This window comes from Onychomys torridus, chromosome 11, assembly GCF_903995425.1.
Source record: "Onychomys torridus chromosome 11, mOncTor1.1, whole genome shotgun sequence".
Taxonomy (NCBI): Eukaryota; Metazoa; Chordata; class Mammalia; order Rodentia; family Cricetidae; genus Onychomys; species Onychomys torridus.
Genome location: NC_050453.1, coordinates 35,220,116 through 35,243,184, shown reverse-complemented (window position 1 = coordinate 35,243,184; position 23,069 = coordinate 35,220,116). Strand labels below are relative to the sequence as shown.

Genomic DNA, 23,069 nt, shown 5'->3' with positions numbered 1-23,069 from the left:
TTTTAAGCTGAGGATCAAACCCAGGGCCTTGCACTTCCTGAGCAAGCAAGCGCTCTAACACTGAGCTAAATCCCCAACCCTAATACAATTCTTCTTCTTCTTCTTCTTTTTTTTTTTTTTTTTTTTGGAGACAGGGTTTCTCTTGTTTAGCTTTGCACCTTTCCTGGAACTCACTTTGTAGCCCAGGCTGACTTCAAACTCACAGAGATCCACCTACCTCTGCCTTCCTAGTGCTGGGATTAAAGGCGTGCACCACCACCGCTGGCTGATAAAGGTTTTTATAAATGCTTAGAGTTTAACTTGTAATCTGAAATGGGGATAAGAAAGACCACTTTGCATGAGTAAACTTTTCCTGTCATTGATTTGGGGGGAGGGGCAGGTGGGAGGGGTAAGGTACTTCATTACCTAGCCTAATTAGAAATAAATTCAGTTAATCCTATTTAATTGAAATAAAATGAGATCTTGAAATTATTTTAGCTTCTTTTGTCCCATAAATACTGAGTTGCTAATTAACTGTTAATAGTATTCTATCTTTTCAGAAGAAATACAGCCCTTAGAACAGTGATTGATAATTTGCTACAGGACTATACAACTCGCTGCTAGACCCATTTTCGAGTGCTTGCTTGGAGGATCATGGGTTACTTACTACATTCCATAACAGAGTTTTTTTAATATATGAACGCTTGCCGTTTATAATGATGATTGATCCCCAGATCTGGGTCCTTAGGAGGAAACTTTTTATTCTGCTAGACGACACATTGTGCGGTGAAGCCTTGAGTTGGCTCTTTAGCACCACCAAAATAAAATTTCTAAATTTAAATTGACCTAACTCATTTTTGAGCATTTACTGTTTCTTAGAGGAGTTCACAGGTCCTGAAAATGCTATTGTAAAAGAGTAGGAAAGAAGTTTTAGAATATATTCCTTTTAAAGTAAATGAAATATGAAAACAGTCATTTTTATAATAACTTAAATCATTGAGAGTTGTTCATTTTCATACTATACACTGGTTTAATTTATATTAAAAACTGAGTAATCAAAGTATGACATTTTGCCTAACACAGGAATAAGCAGCTATGTCCCATATGTGTTACTTTGTTTTGTTTTGTTTTGTTTTTCAGGCAGGGTCTCAGTTGCCTAGAGTTTACAGAGTGCTGTCAGCCTCTGCTGGAAGTTAAGGCACATACTACCACACCAAGCCTTAAGACCATCACCTAGTTTTGAGTAGTCTGTTACTTAAGAATGGTTTCACATTTAACTGGTTGAAAAAAATTGAAATGCTATCATGATATAGTAATGTATGACTCATAGCATTAAAATCTTAGGGTATTCAGATTTCCATGGCCTCACATCACTAATTAGAATAATAATCTATCACATGGCCCCTACTGTGTTAGGTGTCTCATCCTTGATCGAATGATAACTATATGTCATATATTCATAATAAACAAATCTTGGGTTAAGTAAATGGTTTTTCGTATCCTTTTCAACTTGACAAGTAAAACTAAAACATGCTCTTACACGGAACAAAAACTTGTTCTATAGATAGGTGATTTAGCTTCATGTTTATATTACCAAGGAACTTCAGTTGTAAAGGAATTTGTCCTTTTTCAAATATGTGTATTACTACCATTTATTCAAAACTATGGTTTGCCTTATTCATAGTGTCTTTCAAACAATACATTTTGATGAATTCTGACTCATCAATTAAAATTGTTTCCTACATAAACATTGCCTGTCAAAATTAAGAACATTTTATCTATGTCTTTTCTTTTCTGATTTCAATTAATTTCGCTTTTTCAGTTTCTTTTTAGGGTGATGGTGGAGGATGAAGAGGAGGAGGAGGAGTGGTGGTAGTGGTAGTTTGAGGTGTTATCTTTGAACACCAGGCTGGCCTTGAATTTCCTGCTAAACTGTCTTCTTGAGTACGAAGAGTACATGTGTAACCCCCATGCTCAGCTAGTTTTTATATTTTAGGTTTAGGTCTAAAATAGTTTCAAGTTAATTTTTACTTAGATGTTGAGTTCCACGTTTTTCTCTCAATATGGAAGTGTCTTTTATTCAAAATAACCTTTTTGTTTGACATCTTTGTTAAAAATCAGTTAACCAGCTATGGTCATCTTAACTCTTTTGTTATATAAGCCTAGTTGTACTATCCTTAATGATCTATTCTGAGAAAGACATTCCATTCCATGTCATAGAGTATATTGACATAAGCTAAGAAGACTATGATATCAGTAGTCTATATAATCAAAGGGTACTACAATCTATTGTTGACCCAGTGATCTTATGGGGCACACAACTTTGTTCATAGGCCAGTATGCTCTGTCGTGGTTGCTATAATTCAAAAAGTGAAGCATGAAGTCAGGTAATAGAAGTCTTAAATATTTTAGTCACTTTGTATTCTGGTGCTGTGGATAGAATCCAACATGGTAGAAAATAATACGGTAGTCAGTTATTATGCCATGAGCTTTATTCCCACCCTCTGTCTTGTGTTTCAAAGTTACATTGGCTTTCATTTAAGACCTCCCTTTGCATTTCTATTTAAGTTTTAGAATAAGAGCTATTTTCACTTCAATTCCCTCCTATTGCTTGTGTAACAGGTTGTAGCTGACAACTCTATTTTTGTGATTTTTTTTTTTTTTTTGGTGCTTTATCTCCTTCTCCTAATAGGAAATATAAAATGGATTTATTGTTTTTCTTTGTATACTTGCGTGCATGCTTGTGTGAGTGTGTGCATGTGTTGGGGCCTCATACACAATTACTTTATAGTTATCTCCCCTACCCAGCTTATTATCTGTTAACAGCTGCCTTGTATTATTTTGTGTGAAACACTGTAGCAGTGTCATTGTATTTAATATTTGTAAATACCATGTGTGAACACTACTGAGAAATATTTTCTACTTCAGTTTCAGAAGTGTAGATTTGAAATGTTTGCTTTCATAATTGCTCTCTATTTAATCCTAATCTTCCTAAATACACATTTCAGATAGGACAAAAGGTCAGAGGACTTTGGGAGGAACATGTAGTTTTGCTTTTTCTGCTTTGGTAGATTTTATTAACCTTTAATTTCAAAACTTATTGTTATTTTATCAAAGATTTCTGCTATATAGCATCCACACAAGATAGTATTTTAGTGTGCATAGAAGAGGTAGTTTAGGATAGGTGAGTTTACCACTCTATTGATTTAAATCATTGGTTTTCTACGTTTCTAATGCTGTGATCCTTTGATACAGATCCTTAAGTTGTGGTGACCCCCATCTACAAAATTAATTTTGTTTCTTCTTCATAACTAATTTTGCTACTGTTATGTATCAAAATGCAAATATGTGTCTTTTCTGATGGATTTAGGCAACCCTGTGAAAGGGTCATTTGACCCTCAAAGGGATCTCAAGAACTGCTGATTTAAATGAATATAGTTTATGACTTCATATAAGCTTTGCTGAGTCAGAGTTAATTATCAGTGCATTGATCTTTAAGGGTTTCAGGATGCAGCTTGAGTTTTAATTGCCCCAAGGAAAAAGACATTTTACCACACTAAGCACTTGCCATTCATAGTAGTGTTTCATTAGAGTCTGTCAGGTCATGTATTTGTTCCAGCTATTTGCTGATAGCCAGAGGGAAGGTCAGAGTAAATGTTGCAGAAAGTAATTGTTTTAAAACAAACTTTCGTGGATTTGTGGAACTAAAGGCAAAATAAACAAACTGATAAAGTAACCAGGTAAAAATATATGGGGACTTTAAAATGTAGCCTCAATTTAGTACCTCTCCGATGTAATGATTATGTGCATTAAGTCAGAGTAATTGTCAGCAAATACCTATTCGACTGTTCCAACCCATTGCCTGATTTTAGGTAGTCCATAAGCAAGAATAGTTTTACACTTGAAAAAGATGAATACATGTATTATGTATTATGAGATTTATATGAAATTCCAATTTCAATTTCCATAAATGAGTTGAGATAGGGTAGACTCTCCTCAAACTTTCTGTGTGGCCAAGGTTTATCTTTTCACTTCTGACCCTCATGCCTCCATTTTGAGTGCTAGGATTACAGTCATGTACTACCCATTTTTTTTGTGCCTTGCTGGGATGGAACCCAGGATTTCTTGCATGCTAGGAAGGCACTGTGCTAACTAAATAACATACCTAGGTCCTCAGAAATAAAGTTTTATCAGAACACCAGCACTGCTGAGATAAAATAGAATACATATTGCTCCCCCCAGACACACTTAATAGCAGTCATACTGACTTGATTTAGATATATTATGATCACATGGTCTATCACCCGATTAAAGAAAAACATTTTTCTCAGGTTTATAATACTTTTAGAAAGGTAGAATCTATGAATGAATGTTGTGGGGAAACCACTTTAAAGAGATGAAGCCCATGACCATTTCAAAATTGTAAAAATGATTATTGTCACCAATCTGAATTGAGAAATTTATTCTAATTCCTTTTTTAAAATGGATTAGAGGGACTGAAGACATGGTTCAGCTGTTAAGAGCACTTGCTATATTTGTCCCGGGTTCAGTTTCCATCTATATCTGGTGGCTGATAGCCACCTGTAGCTAGTTCCAGAGATCAAATGCTTTCCTTGATCATCTGCATGCATGTGGTACACATACAGCACATATCTATGCACGTACATACATGGACACCAAATACACACACACACACACACACACACACACACAGCATCATTAAAGGAGAAAAGATGAAAATAGGATTAGATTTGGTAAAGAGTTATTGTAGTACCCCGAGTTAGCATTAGTACATATCCAGTACTTATTTCTGTAGTTTTCTGAAACATGTCTAGATTTTCTATCAGGTAGCAGAAAACAAGCCATTTAGATGTTTGATAGTTGAGAATATTCATGCATCATTCTGTTTTTCTGGTGAGCCTGAGTCATCATTGACTTCTGAATGGCTGTGGCTTTGTCTTATATTAGTCATTCACTTATACTGTGTGATCTTTCCTATTAATTGAGAATTCTGTGAGTCTATCTCATTCCTTTCTCCTCTCTAATTTGTTTTCTAAGGTTAATGTATTATTTTCTTGCCTAAGGTTATGTCCTTTGAAGAATAGCCCATTTATTCTCATTAAAATGGTAGTTTTGAGTGATAACTGAGAGCATTGACTGAAATTGGGCCTCTTGAATTTTAATTATTTGATATATCCTACTCCAAATGACTTAACATCTGCGTAGTAGACATTTGGAGTTAAACTTAAGTATAGTGTTTAAAACAATGCTTAACACCCAGTGTAATAAGTATAATAGGAGCTTTCACTTACTGCTTTAGGAGAAAGTCCATTGAATGATATCAGTTTTAATTGATTTTTACCTATGTTTGTTCTCTCTAAAGATCTGGCAGTCTTTTTCATTATAATAATCACTTTCTAAGTCTGTGATCTGTTTCTTTGAAATTATAGCTCCCTGTGACTCTTGAGGCACACTGTTCTGGTAAATGAGATTTTAACAACTGTTCTTACTACGTTTTGTTCTGAAAAATTGTGCTCTAGTCTTTGGGGATATTAGTCTACCTTGTTTGTTTATACTCATTTTATAATTGCATAAAGATATAACAGACTGAGACTTAGTGACAGACGTAACTGCTTGGGCCCATACAGCTTTGCATTGCTTGTGTCACATTATAATGGAAAGATGCATTAATCAGCTGGGCTTTATTGTCTGTTGCCTTGCTAACACTTGACTGATGGCTCTTTTGACAAAGGATATGTCAGTTTCTTATAGTGTAATTATGTCTTTTAATTGTTGAAATAATTCACCTTCTTAAACAATTGAAAATTTGAAAGAAAATGCAATTTATTTCCATATTTTAAGTATGTCTCCAATAGTACTATTTTTCAAAGGGAAAAAAGTATAGTTAGAAATAAAAACAAATCTGTTGAAAATGAAATTTTTATTTAATGACAATTTCATTCATACATGTAATTTTTTTCATTAGATCCACCTTCCATCCCCTCCCCCTGAAGTTCTTCCCCTATTCCTCTCCACCACTTGCCCTTCCCAACTTTGTGCTTTTATTTTTTATTTTTTTAGTTGTATAAAACAAACCCACTGAGTCCCCTTAGTGCTACATATATGTGCATGGTTGTAGAGCTATCTACTAAAACATAGGCAGTCTCTCAGGGGTTAGATCCCTGAAAAAAACCAGTTCTCCTCAGGAGTTGTCTTGATCTTGTGTAGATATCATGCATTCAGTTACCACTGCTGTATGTGTGTGCAGAGCACTGTTGTGTCTTGCAGATACACTTTTGCTGTAGATATCGCCTGGCTCTTACAATGTTTCTGCCCCCTTTTCCATTGTGATCCCTGAGCCCTGTGTTGGAGGAAGTCTGATATGGATGTCCCATTTAGAGCTGAACACTCCACAGACTCTTAAGCTCTTCAGGTTGATCAGTTGTGTATCTTCAGTGTTTGTTGCCATCTACGTTGCGGGGAGGGGGAGCTGGGGGTTGGCTAAACAAACTTTGATGAGGGTTAAGAGATACACTAGTCTGTGGATGTAAAGGTAAGGACTTAGTGTTGGGTTTCCCCCTCAGGTCTGTGACCTAGCCAGTCACAGGTTTGGGGGCTTTAATCTACTGAGAAAGTCATTTTCTACTCATAACATGCATACCATTATTGCCCCAGTGATGATATTCTTGTCAGGCCAGTCATCATTGATGCTGGCAAAGTTCACAGCTGGGTAAGATTGTTGATTACTTGCTTCCCCTATTACGCATAGAACCTTCCACTACTATGATAGCTCGCTATAGGGGTGAAGCATCTATGTCAGTATTGGTTTGCTTTCTCCATGTCCCTTTATTCCAGGATGTGGTATCTCCAGTATTTACCAGTGGAGTTTACAAGTTCTGGAAGGCAACCAAGAACAATTGAAATAGCTTGTAATGTTTTGTGGTAAGGATTGTTCTGTAGGACCCTAGTGACCAAAAACTTGAGAAAAGGAAATCATATTTAATACTAGGTTTGTTATTTGTGGCTGTGGTATCTGGGAACAGCATTTTTCTGCCTCTTTTTATAAGATAATTTCAGTTAAATTTATGTGTGTATAGGTTTTTTTTTTAACTGTCTTTGGTGTTAGTCATATTTTAGTTACTTTTCTTTTGTGATGATAAAGTACCATAATCAAGGCAACTTACAAAAAGCAGTGTTTATTTTGACATACACTTCCAGAACAATAAGAATTGGTAATTGTTGCGGGAGACACGCATCAGGAACAGAAAGCTATAAACAAGAAGCACAGAGAGCAAGCTGGAAGTAGGGGAAGGCTTTGAAAATTTGAAACCTATCCCCAGTGATGTATTTCCTCCAGGAAGGTCCTGCCTCTTGAATTGTTCATAGCACCACCATCTGGAAACCAGTTGTTCAAATACCTGATCATATGCGAGGGGATGCAGTCTGCATTTAAACCACAATCCTCTCTCCCATATCCCTTCCTTTACCATGGCCTCCTCCTATCCCCATTTCATTTAACATTTTCTCTTTTGTTAATCTTTTACCTGCCTCATACCACCCGCGTTCTATTCCCCTTCACTTGAATCCTCCCCTCATGACCCCTCCCCTTTGAATCTTTGTGTATAAAGATTCAAAGCTAGCTCCTACATATGAGAGACAACATGTGACATTTGTGTTTTTGGCTCGGAGTTAGGTCATTCAGAGTGATTGTTTCCAGATTGTTATCTTACCGAGTATGAAGTGACTCTCCTTATCTTCTGACTAGTTTTGGCTTGGAGTCTATTTTTATTTTGTCAGATATTAGCATAGTTAACATCTACTTGTTTCTTAGTTTCATTACTTGGTGCTTTAGTTTGCTTTCAGTTGCTGTAATAAACACCACAATCAACAGCAATATGGGGAAGTCAAAGCTTATACATTGCCATCACAGTCCATCATTGAGGGAAGCTGAGGCAGGAGGAGTTTAAGCAGACTAGGAACTGGAGCAGGGCCATGTAGGAATGCTGCTTACTGACTTGCTTAGCCTGCTTTCTTATCCAACCTAGGGCTACCCAACCATGGGTGGCACCCAGATGCACACATCAGTCATTAAGAAAATGTTTCACAGACTTGTCTACATACCAATGTGATGAAGATATTGTGTAGGTTGAGAATCAGTCTTCCCAGGTGACTCTGGCTTGTGTCGAGTCTTATTGAAAGATGTGTGTTGATTCTTGTCATTTTGTTGTTTTCTGTTTTTTTGTTTTTTTTTTAAAAAAACCCTCATTTCATTAACCTCCCTGGAGTTGCTTATTCTCTGTAGTTAGTCTCTTGTGTTTACCTTTCTTCAGATTGAAGTGTTCCCTCCCAGTATCATCTGATAGAGCTGGAGTAGTGCTCATAAGTTCTATAGTCTGTTTTTATCATGGAAAGTTTTTATTCTTCGTTTAATTTAATATTGGAAAGTTTTTATTCCTTGTTTAATTTTTTAATAGATAGTTTTGCTGGGTATAATATTCTGTGTTGACAGTAGTTAGCTTTCAGAACTTAGAATACATCTTTCCAGGTCTGCTGGTTTTAAATTTTTCAGCTGAATATTCAGATGTTATTCTAATGGGCTTGACTTTGTAAGTGACTTGACCTTTCTCTCTTGGAACATTTTTTCTTTATGTTTTTAATGTTTTAACTATACTGGGTTATATGGAATTTCTTTTCTGGTTCTGTCTATTTAGAGTCCTATAGCCCTCTTTTACCTGGATGGGCATCTCTTTCTCTGAGTTTGAGAAATTGTCTATATTTTATTGAAAATATTCTCTATGCTTTAACTGCTTTCCTATGCCCCTAATTCAAAAGTTAAGTCTTTTCATGGTGTCTTAACATTTTATTCATTTTTTTTAAATTTATCATTGACCTTTACTAACTGATCCAGTTCCTTTACCTTGTTTTCTAAACCTGATTCTATGCTGTATGATCATTTTGTTAGTGAGGTTTTTCACTTGGCTTATTGGGTTTTTCATTCTGATAATCATTTCATATTGGATTTTCATGTCTTACATTGACTTCTCATTGTTTTTGCCTCTTGAACTATATTCATGTCTTCTTTGTTTGAAGATGCTTGTGCTCTTGCAATTCCTTCTATAGAAGTTCTAAGATAATTTCAGTAGGCGCCATTATTATGGAATTAGAATTTGGGGATATGTCTGGGTTTTTCACTTTGTGTCTTTGAGACTTGGACATCTGACTTTGTTGGTTCGGTTTGTCTTGATTCAAGTTGCCTCGTTGCAACATTTACAGTATTCAGGAGAGGACTAAGTCACAGTATGATGGAGATAACTGTCTTCCTCTGGGTGCCTGGTTCAGGGAAGTTTTTTTTTTTTAATTTAATGTTTTTTCTTTATTATGTGTTTTAAATTTTATACATCAGCCATGGGTTCCCCTGTCCTCCCCCCTCCTGCACCCACCCCCACTTTCCCCTTAGACCCTCCCCTCCATTCCCATGTCCTCCAGGATCAAGACTCCCCTGGGGATTCATTTAAACCTGGTGGATTCAGTACAGGCAGGTCCTATCACCTCCTTCCAGACTGAGCAAAGTGTCCCTGTGTAAGCCCAAGGTTTCCAACAGCCAGCTCATGCACTAAGGACAGATCCTTGTCCCACAGACTGGGTGCCTCCCAAACAGATCAAGCCATTCAGTTGTCTCACTTATCCAGAGGGCCTGATCCAGCTGGGGGCGCCACAGCCTTTGGGTCATAATTTATGTGCTTCCATTCGTTTGGCTATTTGTTCCTGTGCTTTTGCAATCTTGGATTCAACAATTCACGCTCTTCCAGACCCTCCTCTTTCTCGACAGTTGGACACCTGGAGCTCCATCTGGGGCCTGGTTGAGGATCTCTGCCTCCACTTCCATCAGTTATTGAATGAGAGTTCCAAGACGACTGTTAGGATGTTTAGTCATCTGATCACCAGACTAGGTCAGATCAGGCTTTCTCTCGACCATTGCCAGCAGTCTACAGAGGATATATCATTGTGGATTTCTGGGGACCTCTCGAGCACTCTGCCTATTCCTGTTCTCATGTGGTCTTCATTTATCATGGTCTGTTATTCCTTGTTCTCCCTTTCTGTTCTTGATCCAGCTGGGATCTCCTGCTCCCCTAAGCTTTCTTTCCCTCAAATCTTGCCCTTCATTACTCCCACTGTCATCCAGCTTGTTCATGTAGATCTCATCCATTTCTCTGTCATTGGGTGATCCCTGGGTCTTTCCTAGGGTCCCGTTTTCTAGGTAGCCTCCCTGGAGTTGTGTAGCAGTCTAGTCATCTTTGTTTTACATCTAGTATCCTCCTATGAGTGAGTACATACCCTGTTTGTCCTTCTGAGTCTGGGTTACCTCACTCAGGATGATTTTTTCTAGATCCATCCATTTGCCTGCAAACCTCATGATGTCATTGTTTTTCTCTGCTGAGTAGTACTCCATTGTGTATATGTACCATATTTTCTTTATCCATTCTTCAGTTGAAGGGCGTGTAGGTTGTTTCCAGGTTCTGGCTATTACAAACAGAGCTGATACGAACATAGCTGAGCAAAGGCCCTTGTGGTATGATTGAGCATTCCTTGGGTATATGCCCAAGAGTGCTATAGCTGGGTCTTGGGAGAGATGGATTCCCAATTTTCTAAGGAAGCGCCATATTGATTTCCAAAGTGGCTATACAAGCTTGCATTCCCACCAGCAGTGGAGGAGAGTTCCCCTCGCTCCACATCCTCTCCAGCATAAGCTGTCTTCTGTGTTTTTGATCTTAGCCAATCTGACAGGTGTAAAGTGGTATCTCAGAGTCGTTTTGATTTGCATTTCCCAGATAATTAGGGATGTTGAGCAATTCCTTAAATGTCTTTCAGCCATTTGAGCTTCCTCTGTGGAGAATTCTCTGTTTAGTTCTGTAGCCCACTTCTTAATTGGACTGTTGGGCATTTTGATGTCTAATTTCTTGAGTTCTTTATATATTCTGGATAGCAGGCCTCTGTCAGATGTGGGGTTAGTGAAGACCTTTTCCCATTCTGTCGCTTTGTCTTGTTGACCGTGTCCTTTGCTCTACAAAAGCTTCTCAGTTTCAAAAGGTCCCATTGATTGATTGTTTCAGTGTCTGTGGTACTCGTGTTATATTTAATAGAAAGTGATCTCCTGTGCCAATGAATGCGTTCAAGAGTACTTCCTACTTTCTCTTCTATCAGGTTCAGAGTAGCTGGATTTATGTTGAGGTCTTTGATCCACTTAGACTTAAGTTTTGTGCATGATGACAGATATTGATCTGTTTGCAGCCTTCTACACATTGACATCCAGTTATGCCAGCACCATTTGTTGAAGATGCTTTCTTTTTTCCATTGTACATTTTTGGCTTCTTTGTCAAAAATTATATGTTCATAGGTCTGCAGGTTAATGTCAGGGTCTTCAATTCGATTCCATTGGTCCACATGTTGGTTTTTATGCCAATACCAAGCTGTTTTTATTACGGTAGCTCTATAGTAGAGCTTGAGGTCAGGGATTGTGATGCCTCCAGAGGTTGTTTTATTGTACAGGATTCTTTTGGCTATTCTGGGTTTTTTGTTTTTCCATATGAAGTTGAGTATTATTCTTTCCAGATCTGTGAAGAATTGTGTTGGTAATTTGATGGGGATTGCATTGAATCTGTAGATTGCTTTTGGTAAGATCGCCATTTTTACTATGTTAATCCTGCCTGTCCATGAGCATGGGAGATCTTTCCATTTTCTGACATCTTCTTCAATTTCTTTTTTCAGGGACTTAATGTTCTTGTCATACAGGTCCCTTGCTTGCTTAGTTAGAGTTACCCCAAGGTATTTTATATCATTTGTGGCTATTGTAAAGGGTGATGTATCTGTGATTTCCTTCTTAGCCTGTTTGTCTACTGTATATAGGAGGGCTACTGATTTTTTTGAGTTGATCTTGTATCCTGCAATGTTGCTGAAGGTTTTTATTAGCTGTATCAGTTCCTTGGTTGAATTTTTGGGGTCACCCATGTATACTAACATGTCATCTGCAAATAGGGAGAGCTTGACTTCTTCCTTTCCAGTTTGTATCCCCTTAATCTCTTTATGTTGTCTTATAGCTCTGGCTAGAACTTCAAGTGCTATATTGAATAAGTATGGGGAGAAGGGACAGCCTTGCCTTGTTCCTGATTTTAGTGGTATTGCTTTGAGTTTCTCTCCATTTAATTTGATATTGGCTGTTGGCTTGCTGTAGATTGCCTTTATTATGTGTAGGTATGTTCCCTGTATTCCTGATCGCTCCAAGACCTTTATCATGAAGGGGTGTTGGATTTTGTCAAATGCCTTTTCTGCATCTAGTGAGATGATCATGTGGTTTTTTTCTTTGAGTTTGTTTATATGGTGTATTACATTGATGGACTTTCGTATGTTGAACCACCCTTGCATCCCTGGGATGAAGCCTACTTGATCATGGTGGATAATTGTTTTGATGTGTTCTTGGAGTCTCTTTGACAGAATTTTATTGAGTATTTTTGCATCAATGTTCATGAGGGAGATCAGTCTGTAGTTCTCTTTCTTTGTTGCATCTTTGTTTGGTTTAGGAATCAGGGTAATTGTAGCCTCATAGAAGGAATTTGGTAATATGCCTTCTTCTTCTATTGTGTGGAACAATTTAAAGAGTATTGGTATTAAGTCTTCTTTGAAGATCTGGTAGAATTCTGCAGTGAAACCATCAGGTCCAAGGCTTTTTTTGGTTGGGAGACTTTTAATGACTGATTCTATTTCCTTAGGGGTTATTGGACTATTTAAATGGTTTATCTGGTCTTGATTTAACTTAGGTATGTGGTACCTATCCAGAAAATTATCCATTTCTTTTAGATTTTCCAGTTTTGTGGAGTAGAGGTTTTTGAAGTATGACCTGATGATTCTCTGGAGTTCCTCATTGTCTGTTGTTATGTCCCCCTTTTCATTTCTGATTTTGTTAATTTGGATGCTCTCTCTCTGTCTTTTGGTTAGTTTGGATAAGGGCTTGTCTATCTTGTTGATCTTCTCAAAGAACCAACTCTTTGTTTCATTAATCCTTTGTCTTGTTCTCTTTGTTTCTATTTTATTGATTTCAGCTCTCAATTTGATAATTTCCTGGCATCTGTTCCTCCTGGGAGACTTTGCTTCTTCCTGTTCCTGGGCTTTCAGGTGTGCTGTCAAGTCACTAGTGTGAGATTTCTCCAGCTTCTTTATGTGGGCATTCAGTGCTATGAATTTCCCTCTTAGCACTGCTGTCATAGTATCCCATAAGTTTGGGTATGTGGTGTATTCATTTTCATTGATCTCTAGGAAGTCTTTAATTTCTTTCTTTCTTCCTTAACCCATTGGTGATTCAGTTGAGCATTATTCAGTTTCCATGAGATTGTAGGATTTCTGTAGGTTTTTTTTGTTGTTGAAATCTAAGTTTAAACCGTGGTGGTCTGATAGACCACAGGAAGTTATTCCAAATTGTTTTGTATCTGTTGAGATTTGCTTGGTGGCCAAGTATGTGGTCGATTTTAGAGAAGGTTCCATGGGTTGCTGAGAAGAAGGTATATTCTTTTTTTTTTTTTGGGTGGAATGTTCTGTAGATATCGATTAAGTCCATTTTAGCCATAACATCAGTTAAAAGTCTATTATGTCTCTGTTAAGTTTCAATTTGGCCGATCTGTTCAGAGGTGAAAGTGGGGTGTTGAAGTCTCCCACTATTAATGTGTGGGGTTTTTTATGTGATTTAAGCTTTAGTAATGTTTCTTTTACATATGTGGGTGCCCTTGTGTTTGGGGCATAAATGTTCAGAATTGAAACTTCATCTTGGTGGATCTTTCCTGTGATGAGTGTGTAATGTCCTTCATCATGTCTTTTGATTGATTTTAGTTTGAAGTCTATTTTGCTGGATATTAGGATGGCTATACCAGCTTGCTTCTTAAGACCATTTGATTGGAAAGTCTTTTCCCAGCCTTTTATTCTTAAGAGGTGTCTGTCTTTGAATTTGAGGTGTGTTTCTTGTATGCAGCAGAAAGATGGGTCCTGTTTTCGTATCCATTCCGTTAGTCTGTGTCTTTTTATAGGTGAATTAAGTCCATTGATATTAAGGGATATTAATGACCAGTGATTGTTTGTTCCTGTTGTTATTTTTATTTTTTGGTGGTAGTGTGTGTGTACTTCTCTTCTTTGGGGTTTACTGCTGTGGTGTTATCTATTGCCTGTGTTTTCATGGGTGTATCTGCCTTCCTTAGTTTGGAATTTTCCTTCTAGTGCTTTCTGTAGGACTGGGTTTGTGGATAAGTATTGTTTAAATCTGGTTTTGTCTTGGAAGGTCTTGTTCACTCCATCTATGATGATTGAAAGTTTTGTTGGGTATATTAGTCTAGGCTGGCATCCATGGTCTCTTAGTGTCTGCATTATATCTGTCCAGGTCCTTCTGGCTTTCAAAATCTCCATTGAGAAATCGGGTGTTATTCTGATGGGTTTGCCTTTATAAGTCACTTGACCTTTTTCCTTTGCTGCCCTTAATATTCTTTCTTTATTCTGCACATTTAGTTGTTTGATTATTATGTGGTGAGGGGACTTTTTTGGGGGGTCTAGTCTGTTTGGTGTTCTATAAGCTTCTTGTATCTTCATAGGCATTTCCTTCTTTAAGTTGGGAAAGTTTTCTTCTATGATCTTGTTAAATATATTATCTGTACCTTTGAGTTGGTAGTCTTCTCCTTCCTCTATCCCTATTATTCGTAGGTTTGGTCTTTTCATGGTTTCCCAAATTTCTTGGACATTTTGGGTCATGACTTTGTTGGTTTTAGTGTTTTCTTTGACTGATGAATCTATTTCTTCTACCGTATCTTCAACACCAGAGATCCTCTCTTCCATCTCTTGTATTCTGTTGGTTATACTTGCCTCTGAAGTTCCTGTTTGTTTACTCAGATTTTCTATTTCCAACATTCCTTCTGCTAGTGACTTCTTCATTTTTTCTATTTCCCTCTTCAGGTCTCAGATTGTCTCCCTTGCTTTTTCATGATTTTCATTCAAGGATTTATTGTTTTCTTCTGCTTTAATTGTCCTTTCCTCTAGTTTTTTATAGCGTTCTTCCCACTTTTTGTTTGTCTGTCCCTCTACTTTATTTTTGATTTCTTCTATATAAGGAAGGCTCTAGCCTGTTCATGATGTTACTTATAAGGTTGTTTTCTTCTTCTTCTTTCTTTACGTGATGTTTAGGTCTAGCTGTTGGAGAAGGGCTAGGTTCTGGTGATGCTGCATTGCTCTCAGATTTAGGGAGCCTCTCTCTGGTCCAGATGGAAGCTCTGGGCCAGATGGGAGTGCTGATCCAGATGAGAGTGCTGGCCGGATAGGAGCTGGGGGGCTGGATTCTGAGTCTTGGGAATTCCCTGAGGTCTCCTTATTTTGTCCAGATTGGAGCTCCTCTTGTTCAGATGGGAGTTCCTCTGGTCTCTGGTCCAGATGGGAGTTACAGGGTAGAATGGAAGCTTGGGGATAGTCTCTGATTCTCAGGAAGTGGATGGGGTCTGTCTGGTCCAGATGGGGAGTTCCGGGGCGGACAGGAGCTGGGGGCTGGTCTCTGAGTCTCAGGAAGTGGCTGGGGTCTCAGGCAAATGGGTGTGGGGGCAGGGTGTGGAGACTGCAGTGTTTGCCTGCATTCTTAGAAAAGGGGAGCCTTCCCGTAGGGCCTGCTGATTGGCAGGAAACTGGGGCCAAGTTGGTCAGGTCCTCCCGGGGTGGCCTATGTCCAGGGGTGTGACCCAGGGGCAGTTGCCTCTTTGACTATAACCCAGGCACTCACCTCTGGTCCAGATGAGAGTTCCGGGGCGGACGGAAGCTGGGAGCTGGTCCCAGGGAAGTTTTATAGTGGAGGGTTGGGTTTTAAGCAGAAGTAAAGTAGGAGGCCCTGTGGGTTAGCTTCTTGTATCAAAATTCCTGGGAGCTGTAGATGGGCCTGGCAAAAAGGAAGCTGGAGCCTGGTACACTTATAATCTATACAGACCTTAGCTGAGGAAGAAAGGTGCAAGAAATCTCATGGGCAGGTTGGTCACCTGGTGCATGAAGTTCCTGGGAAGTGTAAGGCCTACCTTAGCAGAGGAAGACAGGTACTGGTGGTTCCCAGGCTCTGTAGTCTGGCCTCAAAGGTAGTATAGGCTGGCCTCATCTGGGGAATCAGGTATAAGAAGCCGTTTGGCTAAGTTCATGGAGCAGAGGGGTCCCAGATGGCTTAAGTGAATGTATAATGGTGGTGGTGGTAGGTTGTCTTCCTTGATATAGGATATTCCTGTCTGATGAGATTGAATTTTTCATTGTAATAAATTTTTATTGGTAGTTTTAATAATTGTAGATAACAGTAGATGGCAGAAATGAACATTTATTTAACAATAAATAGCAAGACTTCTTACTCTTTTGGGAATTAATTAAACAGGTACATTTCAGTTTTTATACCTATTTTATTCATCCTAATTAGGTACTACTAAACTTTTTGTACTACTTTTGTGTTATCTGAAATAATCAAAATAGCTGGAATGCCATCCTATGGAACAAGAGGCTATATTCATTTGTTTTAGATGAGTTCTAGAAAACTCTCAGCATCTAAAAACTAATGTTCAGAGATATGGTGCAGTTTTCAGATCATGTGTTTTTTTTTTGTTTTGTTTTGTTTTTGTTGTTGTTGTTGTTTTAATGTTAGCGTTTTGATATTCCCAGCATAATTGGTTTTGGGTTGAGTTGGATTAGATGTTGGTTTGCTTTTTGTGAAAGAATCTGACTATGTCTCCTAGGGTAGTCTCAAACTTAGAATGCTTCTGCCTCAGTCTCTGACTGAGCCTTGGGATTATAAATATAAATTATAAGTGTGAATCATCATGTCTTACTCCCCAAAATATTTATTAAATAATCAAAATGGAAGGAAACAGTATTGAGACCAAAACAAAAAGTTGATTTTTTTTTTTTAACAGTCAAGTTAAAAGTAAGGTAAATAATGCCACCTGCTGCTAACAGAAAAGGATGTCTGAAACCAAGTGTCAACAAAGACTGTATAGGTTATTGTTTAAGTGTGTTAGTCAATTTTCTCTTCAGTGTTTTCAAATTAGTAACAGGTTAGTGCTTAAACTTTTTAAATTAAAAACTAGTAGTTTGCCTTTTCTTAATTACTTACTTTCACTTGTAATTAGAGTACTTTTGATTTTTTTTAAGTAGTTGGTATTTATAGATGGAAGTAATGAATTTAACTGTATATAATGTATATAACTGATTCTTACTTGAATTAGGTATTCTAAATTACCTCAGCTAAGAGTAGATTTCTGTTCCAATAGTTGTGATTTGCCAGTCTATCTTAGTCATAGTTTCTGTTGTTATAAAAATCACATGACCAAAAGCAACTTGGAGGAGGAAAGGGTTAATTTCCATTTATCTTCCACAGCACAATCTATCACTAAGGGAAATCAAGGCAGGACCTTTAAACAGGGTGGCATCCAGATGGCAGGAGTTGATACTCAGGCTGTGAACAAATGCTGTTTGCCAGCTGGCTCTCTATGGCGTCCTCAGCCTGCATTCTTAGTGCATCCAGGACAACAGCCCAGGGTAGAACTACCCACAATGCCTTGAGGTCTCCCACATGAATCAATAATTGAAAAAATGTACTTCAGGCTTGCCTACAGGCCAGTATTGTGGGGCCCTGCTCTCAATTGAGATAGGTCTTTTCAAAATAACTGTAGCTTGAGTTAAGTTGACATAAAATTAACCACCACAAATACCATTTCTTAAATGGTGTGTGTGTGTGTGTTGGGATAGATTAAAAGTTATCATCAAAATAATTATAGTGTTAGAATTCATAACCCAGGAAATGGTAGCTGAAACAGAAGCTCAATTAATATTAGTGTACCAATAAATATGTTTCATTGGTATGTAAGTATATTTGGGGAGGGTTATTAGATAAAGTGTGCTATAGTTGTTGACACTTAACTGAAAGTTTTTGTAAAACTTAGAAATTAAGGAATGATTTGAAACTATAATTTAGAAAAGTATGTCAATATGTTTTTAAGAAAAATTTAATGTGTATTTCTTTCTTACCAGCTCAGTAAATTATTATCTAACTAGTAACTAAGTTAATTCTGTATTGCACAAGTAACCCATTCAAGTATATCATCTAGTAGCATCCTAAATACCCCACACACAATATAAGTATTTGTATTTATACACATATATAATGCAGTTATATTTATATGCATTTAATGAGTATCTAGTATAATCATCATGATACTTATTGGTGGTAAGAGATAATTATGTATGGAAAACACATAACGAATATATTAGAGTTTGAGTCTTGAACCTTTATAATTTATAGTTTGACTTGGTTTGATTTGTCATTTCGCCTTAAATATTAGTATCCTCAACTCTGAAGCCAGATTACCTGAAAACATCTTAAACATCTCAACATCTTAAAAGCCAGCTAATTTTGAGCAAATTACTTCACTCTAACTCTCAGTATTCTAAAATGTTGGTAATTGTAGAATCTTCCTCATTTGGTTGTTAGGAGAATTAGTAATCATAGGTCAGTGAGAATTCTGCTTTATTCTCTGGAATTACAGCTAAACACTGAAGGACACTTAATTCATATTGAGAAGTATTGAAGTTGGTGGTTCATTTCAATTTTTATCTGTATCAGGGCAAATAAGATTTCTAGCATGTATGATAGGGTGAATAAGATCTTGTATTTCATTGAAGTTGCTTATTTTGGAATTTTTATTTAGAAGAAGTTACAAGAGAAGAATGTATTCCCTACTAAGTCCTGTAAAGGAATGGATAGATTTTTTTGTTTTTAAAAAAAAGGGTGTTCCCTGTTTGTGTAGTAAGGAATGTGCATTGACATTTTGTAGTTCACAGAGATAGTATTTGTTTTGGGAATAAGGAGTGGACTTAGGGGGAAAATAATGATGATTTAGTTACTGTGTTTTTATTAATATTCTGTTCCTTTGTCACCACCCAATTGCTTCAGTAATTCTGCTTGTACAGATCTATTTATTAAAATAATATCACATGCCCTAAAAGAGTAATAACATGAATTTATGAAAAAAATTCATTGGTACTTCTTTTGACACAGTGATATTTAAAACCATTAAAAGTTTCCATACTAAGATGTAATATGCTTATTAATGGTAAACTGGAAAATATGACTAGGAACTGAAGTTCAGCTTGACAGTTACATGACTAGAGAGTTCCATATCTTTTGTAATTTGATGTCTTGATGAATTATTCTGGACATGTGGCCTAGTATTTCAAGAAGCTGTTTAATCTGTGGAGATAGAGGACGCTCTTTAGAAATAGAAAATACCAGCTGAGGACATAGCTCAGTGGCATTGTGCTTGCTTAGTATGCATATTTGGCTTTCCTAGTATACATGTATGCCCTTAGTTCAAGCCCCAGCACTGGGAGAATAAAAAGAAAGGTGGGGAAAAAAGCCTGAAAATCCTGAAATGTTGCTATGTATAACATCACAAGGTTGGCTACGTTGTCTGACAAACGAGATATGTTTTCCCCTCCTCCCCTTTAGTATCGAATTTGACCGGGATTGTGACTATTTTGCAATTGCTGGAGTTACAAAGAAGATTAAAGTCTATGAATATGGCACCGTCATCCAGGATGCAGTGGATATTCATTACCCTGAGAATGAAATGACCTGCAATTCCAAAATCAGGTATTTTTTTTTTTTTTGTTGCCACAAAGTAGTATGTGTATATAGCTGCTGTACATTTTAGTGATTATTTTACTTTTTCTATGAGAATGCTTATTCATTCAGAGTGCATGCTACGATTGTATATATAGCAATGCCTTGTTGTTTGGTTTTTCGAGACATGGTTTCTCTGTGTAGCTTTTTGCACCTTTCCTGTGACTCACTGGTAGTCCAGGCCGGCCTCGAACTCACAGAGATCCTCCTGCCTCTGCCTCCCGAGTCCTGGGATTAAAGGCATGTGCCACCACTGCCCGGCGGGGTGATGCCTTGTTTTAAAGCAGAACAATATCTTTCTTGTAGATGTTGTTTGCTTTCTTTTTGTGGTTTTGTGCTTTTCTTTTTTTCTTTTGCCTATGAGTAGTATCTGAACATCAGAAATATCCCCATAATATATATGGTCTAAATATTACAGTTGTTTCTAGTTTTATGACTTTTTGTATGAAAAAAGTTGCATGTATTTGTATGAAAAATACTTTGTTTTTCTTTAAAAGAACACTATTTAAACTTAATTTAATAAGAGTTATAATTCATAGCAGTGCTGAACTGTTTCCCAGGAATGTCAGGAATTCCAGAATCAGCTTTTTCCTTATTTTCTTGGCCTTTCATTTTTTCCTTTAATTTTTCCTCTTTTTTCCCTTTATAGAAGAAATAGATATCCCAGCTGTTCTCATGAGTACCTGATTACTAGTGTAAGCTCAAAAAATCAGTCATTTATGTACCTTTTTTGCTTGATAAATACATGCACACCGTTTTAAGTATCCTTTATCTGAAGATGTGAACCTAAGCACAGATTTCACTTGCCCTGGAAGTGCCTTCACACATGTTGGTATGAAACAGGGTTTCTGTATATTTAGCCAACAGATTTGGTGCTCTAAATGTTTTGGATTCTGGGATATTTTGGTTTAAAGATGTTGAATCCAAGGTAAATGTGTTTATTTGTGCATTTTAATGATGTTAATAATAAACAAGTATTATGTTCTTTTTGTTTCCAGATTCATCCACAACAATTTGTGAGACCACTCATTTATCAGTGTCACCCATACTTGAACATCTATTATAGTCTGTCTTCTAAGTCAAGACTATGTTGCAAAAATGAATTATTAAATGCATATGTGTTAGGCATTGTCTTGAGTGCTTTACCAGTTGTCTGAGATGGTTACCATTATTAGCTGAAGGGTGCTAAAACTAAAAGTAAATAGCTAGCCTGATAAGACCTAGCTAATATTTAGAGAGGTGCAAATCGAGGGAGTATTACTTCTAGAGCCTGTCCTTGTACCCCCTTTATAATTAATTTATAGCATGAGGCCATTTTAGTAGTATCACTTGTATGAAATTGTTCTTGAAAACATCACAGTAATCAACTCAGCAGAATACTTGGCTCGTGACAAGTATTCATAGGCATTGATCTATGAGGAAAACATAATTAGAGTTTAACTTGCTCCTGCCTGCTCTGTCATGGCACATAGGCAAATGTATAATACTTTATGGTACATTACAGAAAGCAGCCAAAATTGCTCAAGGCCAAAACCTACAGGGCCTCATAGGACCAATAGCTAAGCACAACTAAGTTGTCCAATTTGTTTTCACCAGTTAATGAGATACATACACTAAGTTAACCAGAGCTGCAGCTATTAAATGGGAGATATGGAATTGGAGTCAGGTCTGTCTGAATCTGTAACAGAAAACAGTATATTTTAAAATGCAAATGATCTCCCCACCCTAAAATTTGCCATGAATACAATAGAGACCAAAATATATTCTTGAACGTTACCTGCTTTTCTTAGTACCCTGTTCAATAATACACGTTTTATTGCCCAATTTAGACATGTATGTGTCTCAACAATAACTTACTGCTTTAGATGAAGACTTTTAGAGAATTGCTAAAACCATAAATGTTACTGGGTGATTTTAATTGGAATTTCAATCATAAATTATATTGGTTAAGACCTTTTGAATGTAAACACAAATCCAATTCAAACTCATGTATTTAGCTTAATATAATTTGGCAAAACTGAATATAGGGCTCACCAATCTTTCATATCTATCATTCTGCTGCAACATTCCCTGAGCCAACTGAGCATTTGTCATTGTCGTTAATAATTGCTTTTCAAATGTAGCAGCTCTTGGCTTGTATCTGTCATATTATAATTTGTGATCAGAGTAAAAAGTAGTAAACTTCAGCATTAGATAGTTTACTGTCAATTAGAAATTCTAGGTATTAGTAGCATCTCTTTCTGAATGATTGTGAAGTGATATAAACCATTTTGAAGAGTGTTCATCTTCCCAAACACACTGGAATTCATTATGCTCCATCAGACTTATTTACATCCTAAAGTTTTGGCTTTCTCCCTCATTCAGCTGTATCAGTTGGAGTAGTTACCATAAGAATCTGCTAGCTAGCAGTGATTATGAAGGCACTGTCATACTATGGGATGGATTCACAGGACAGAGGTCAAAGGTCTATCAGGTAAATATGAAAACTGACTATATGTTAAAACAGTTATTTTCTTTTGCTTTTGTAACAGTTTAAGATATTTATGTACTTTATAATTAAAATTTTTCAATCATTATTTAGTACCAAATGCTTTTCTAAGGCATTTCTTATACTTTATTTTTAGACTGTATCAAATACATTGATTGTTTTTGCTCTTTTGGGGGCCCACCACCTAGGTCCCAAATAAATCACACATGGAGGCTTATTCTTAATTATAAATGTCCAGTCTTGGCTTGTTTCTAGCCAGCTTTTCTTAAATTATCTCATCTATCTTTTGCCTCTGGGCTTTTCCTTTTCTTGATTCTGTATAACTTACTTTCACTCTGGCTTGCTGTATAGTGGGCCTGTGATGTCCTCCTCCTTCTCTGGCTATATCTTTTTTTCCCAGATTTCTTCTTGTATTTATTCTCTCTGTTTGCCAGTTCTGCCTGTCCCTTCTCCTGCCTTGCTATTGGCTGTTCAGTTCTTTATTAGACCATCAGGTGTTTTAGACAGGCAAATTAACACAACTTCACAGGGTTAAATGCAACAGTAACACACCTTAAAATAATATTCTACCACATTTACATAGCATCAATTTTAATAAGTATGAGACTTTCCACCAGTGTCTTTTCATTTAACTGTAGTCTGTGCCACCACCCCATATCAATAAATTAATTTTTTTTTCTTTTTTTCTATATCAAGGAGCATGAAAAGAGGTGTTGGAGTGTTGACTTTAATCTGATGGATCCTAAACTTTTGGCTTCAGGTTCTGATGATGCAAAAGGTACTATTCCTATTTTCCCTGGGCAGTTCCCATTCCCCAGAACTCCCTTCAGACACCGCTATGTGAGTTCTTTAGTGAAACTTATTCCAGTTCTTTGTGAATCA

At 37.0% G+C, this 23,069-nt stretch overlaps 1 protein-coding gene across 3 annotated transcripts in view; it reads left to right on the top strand.

Annotated features, from left to right (window-relative positions):
* The window catches only part of Cop1 (COP1 E3 ubiquitin ligase), a 138,965-nt gene that overhangs the window by 67,050 nt on the left and 48,846 nt on the right, over positions 1 to 23,069 (top strand). For all 3 annotated transcript variants that reach the window (XM_036202402.1, XM_036202401.1, XM_036202403.1), the window contains 3 exons: positions 19,526 to 19,669; positions 22,064 to 22,172; positions 22,884 to 22,965. In XM_036202402.1, coding sequence (XP_036058295.1) covers positions 19,526 to 19,669; positions 22,064 to 22,172; positions 22,884 to 22,965 — 335 coding nt within the window. The remainder of the gene's footprint in view (positions 1 to 19,525; positions 19,670 to 22,063; positions 22,173 to 22,883; positions 22,966 to 23,069) is intronic.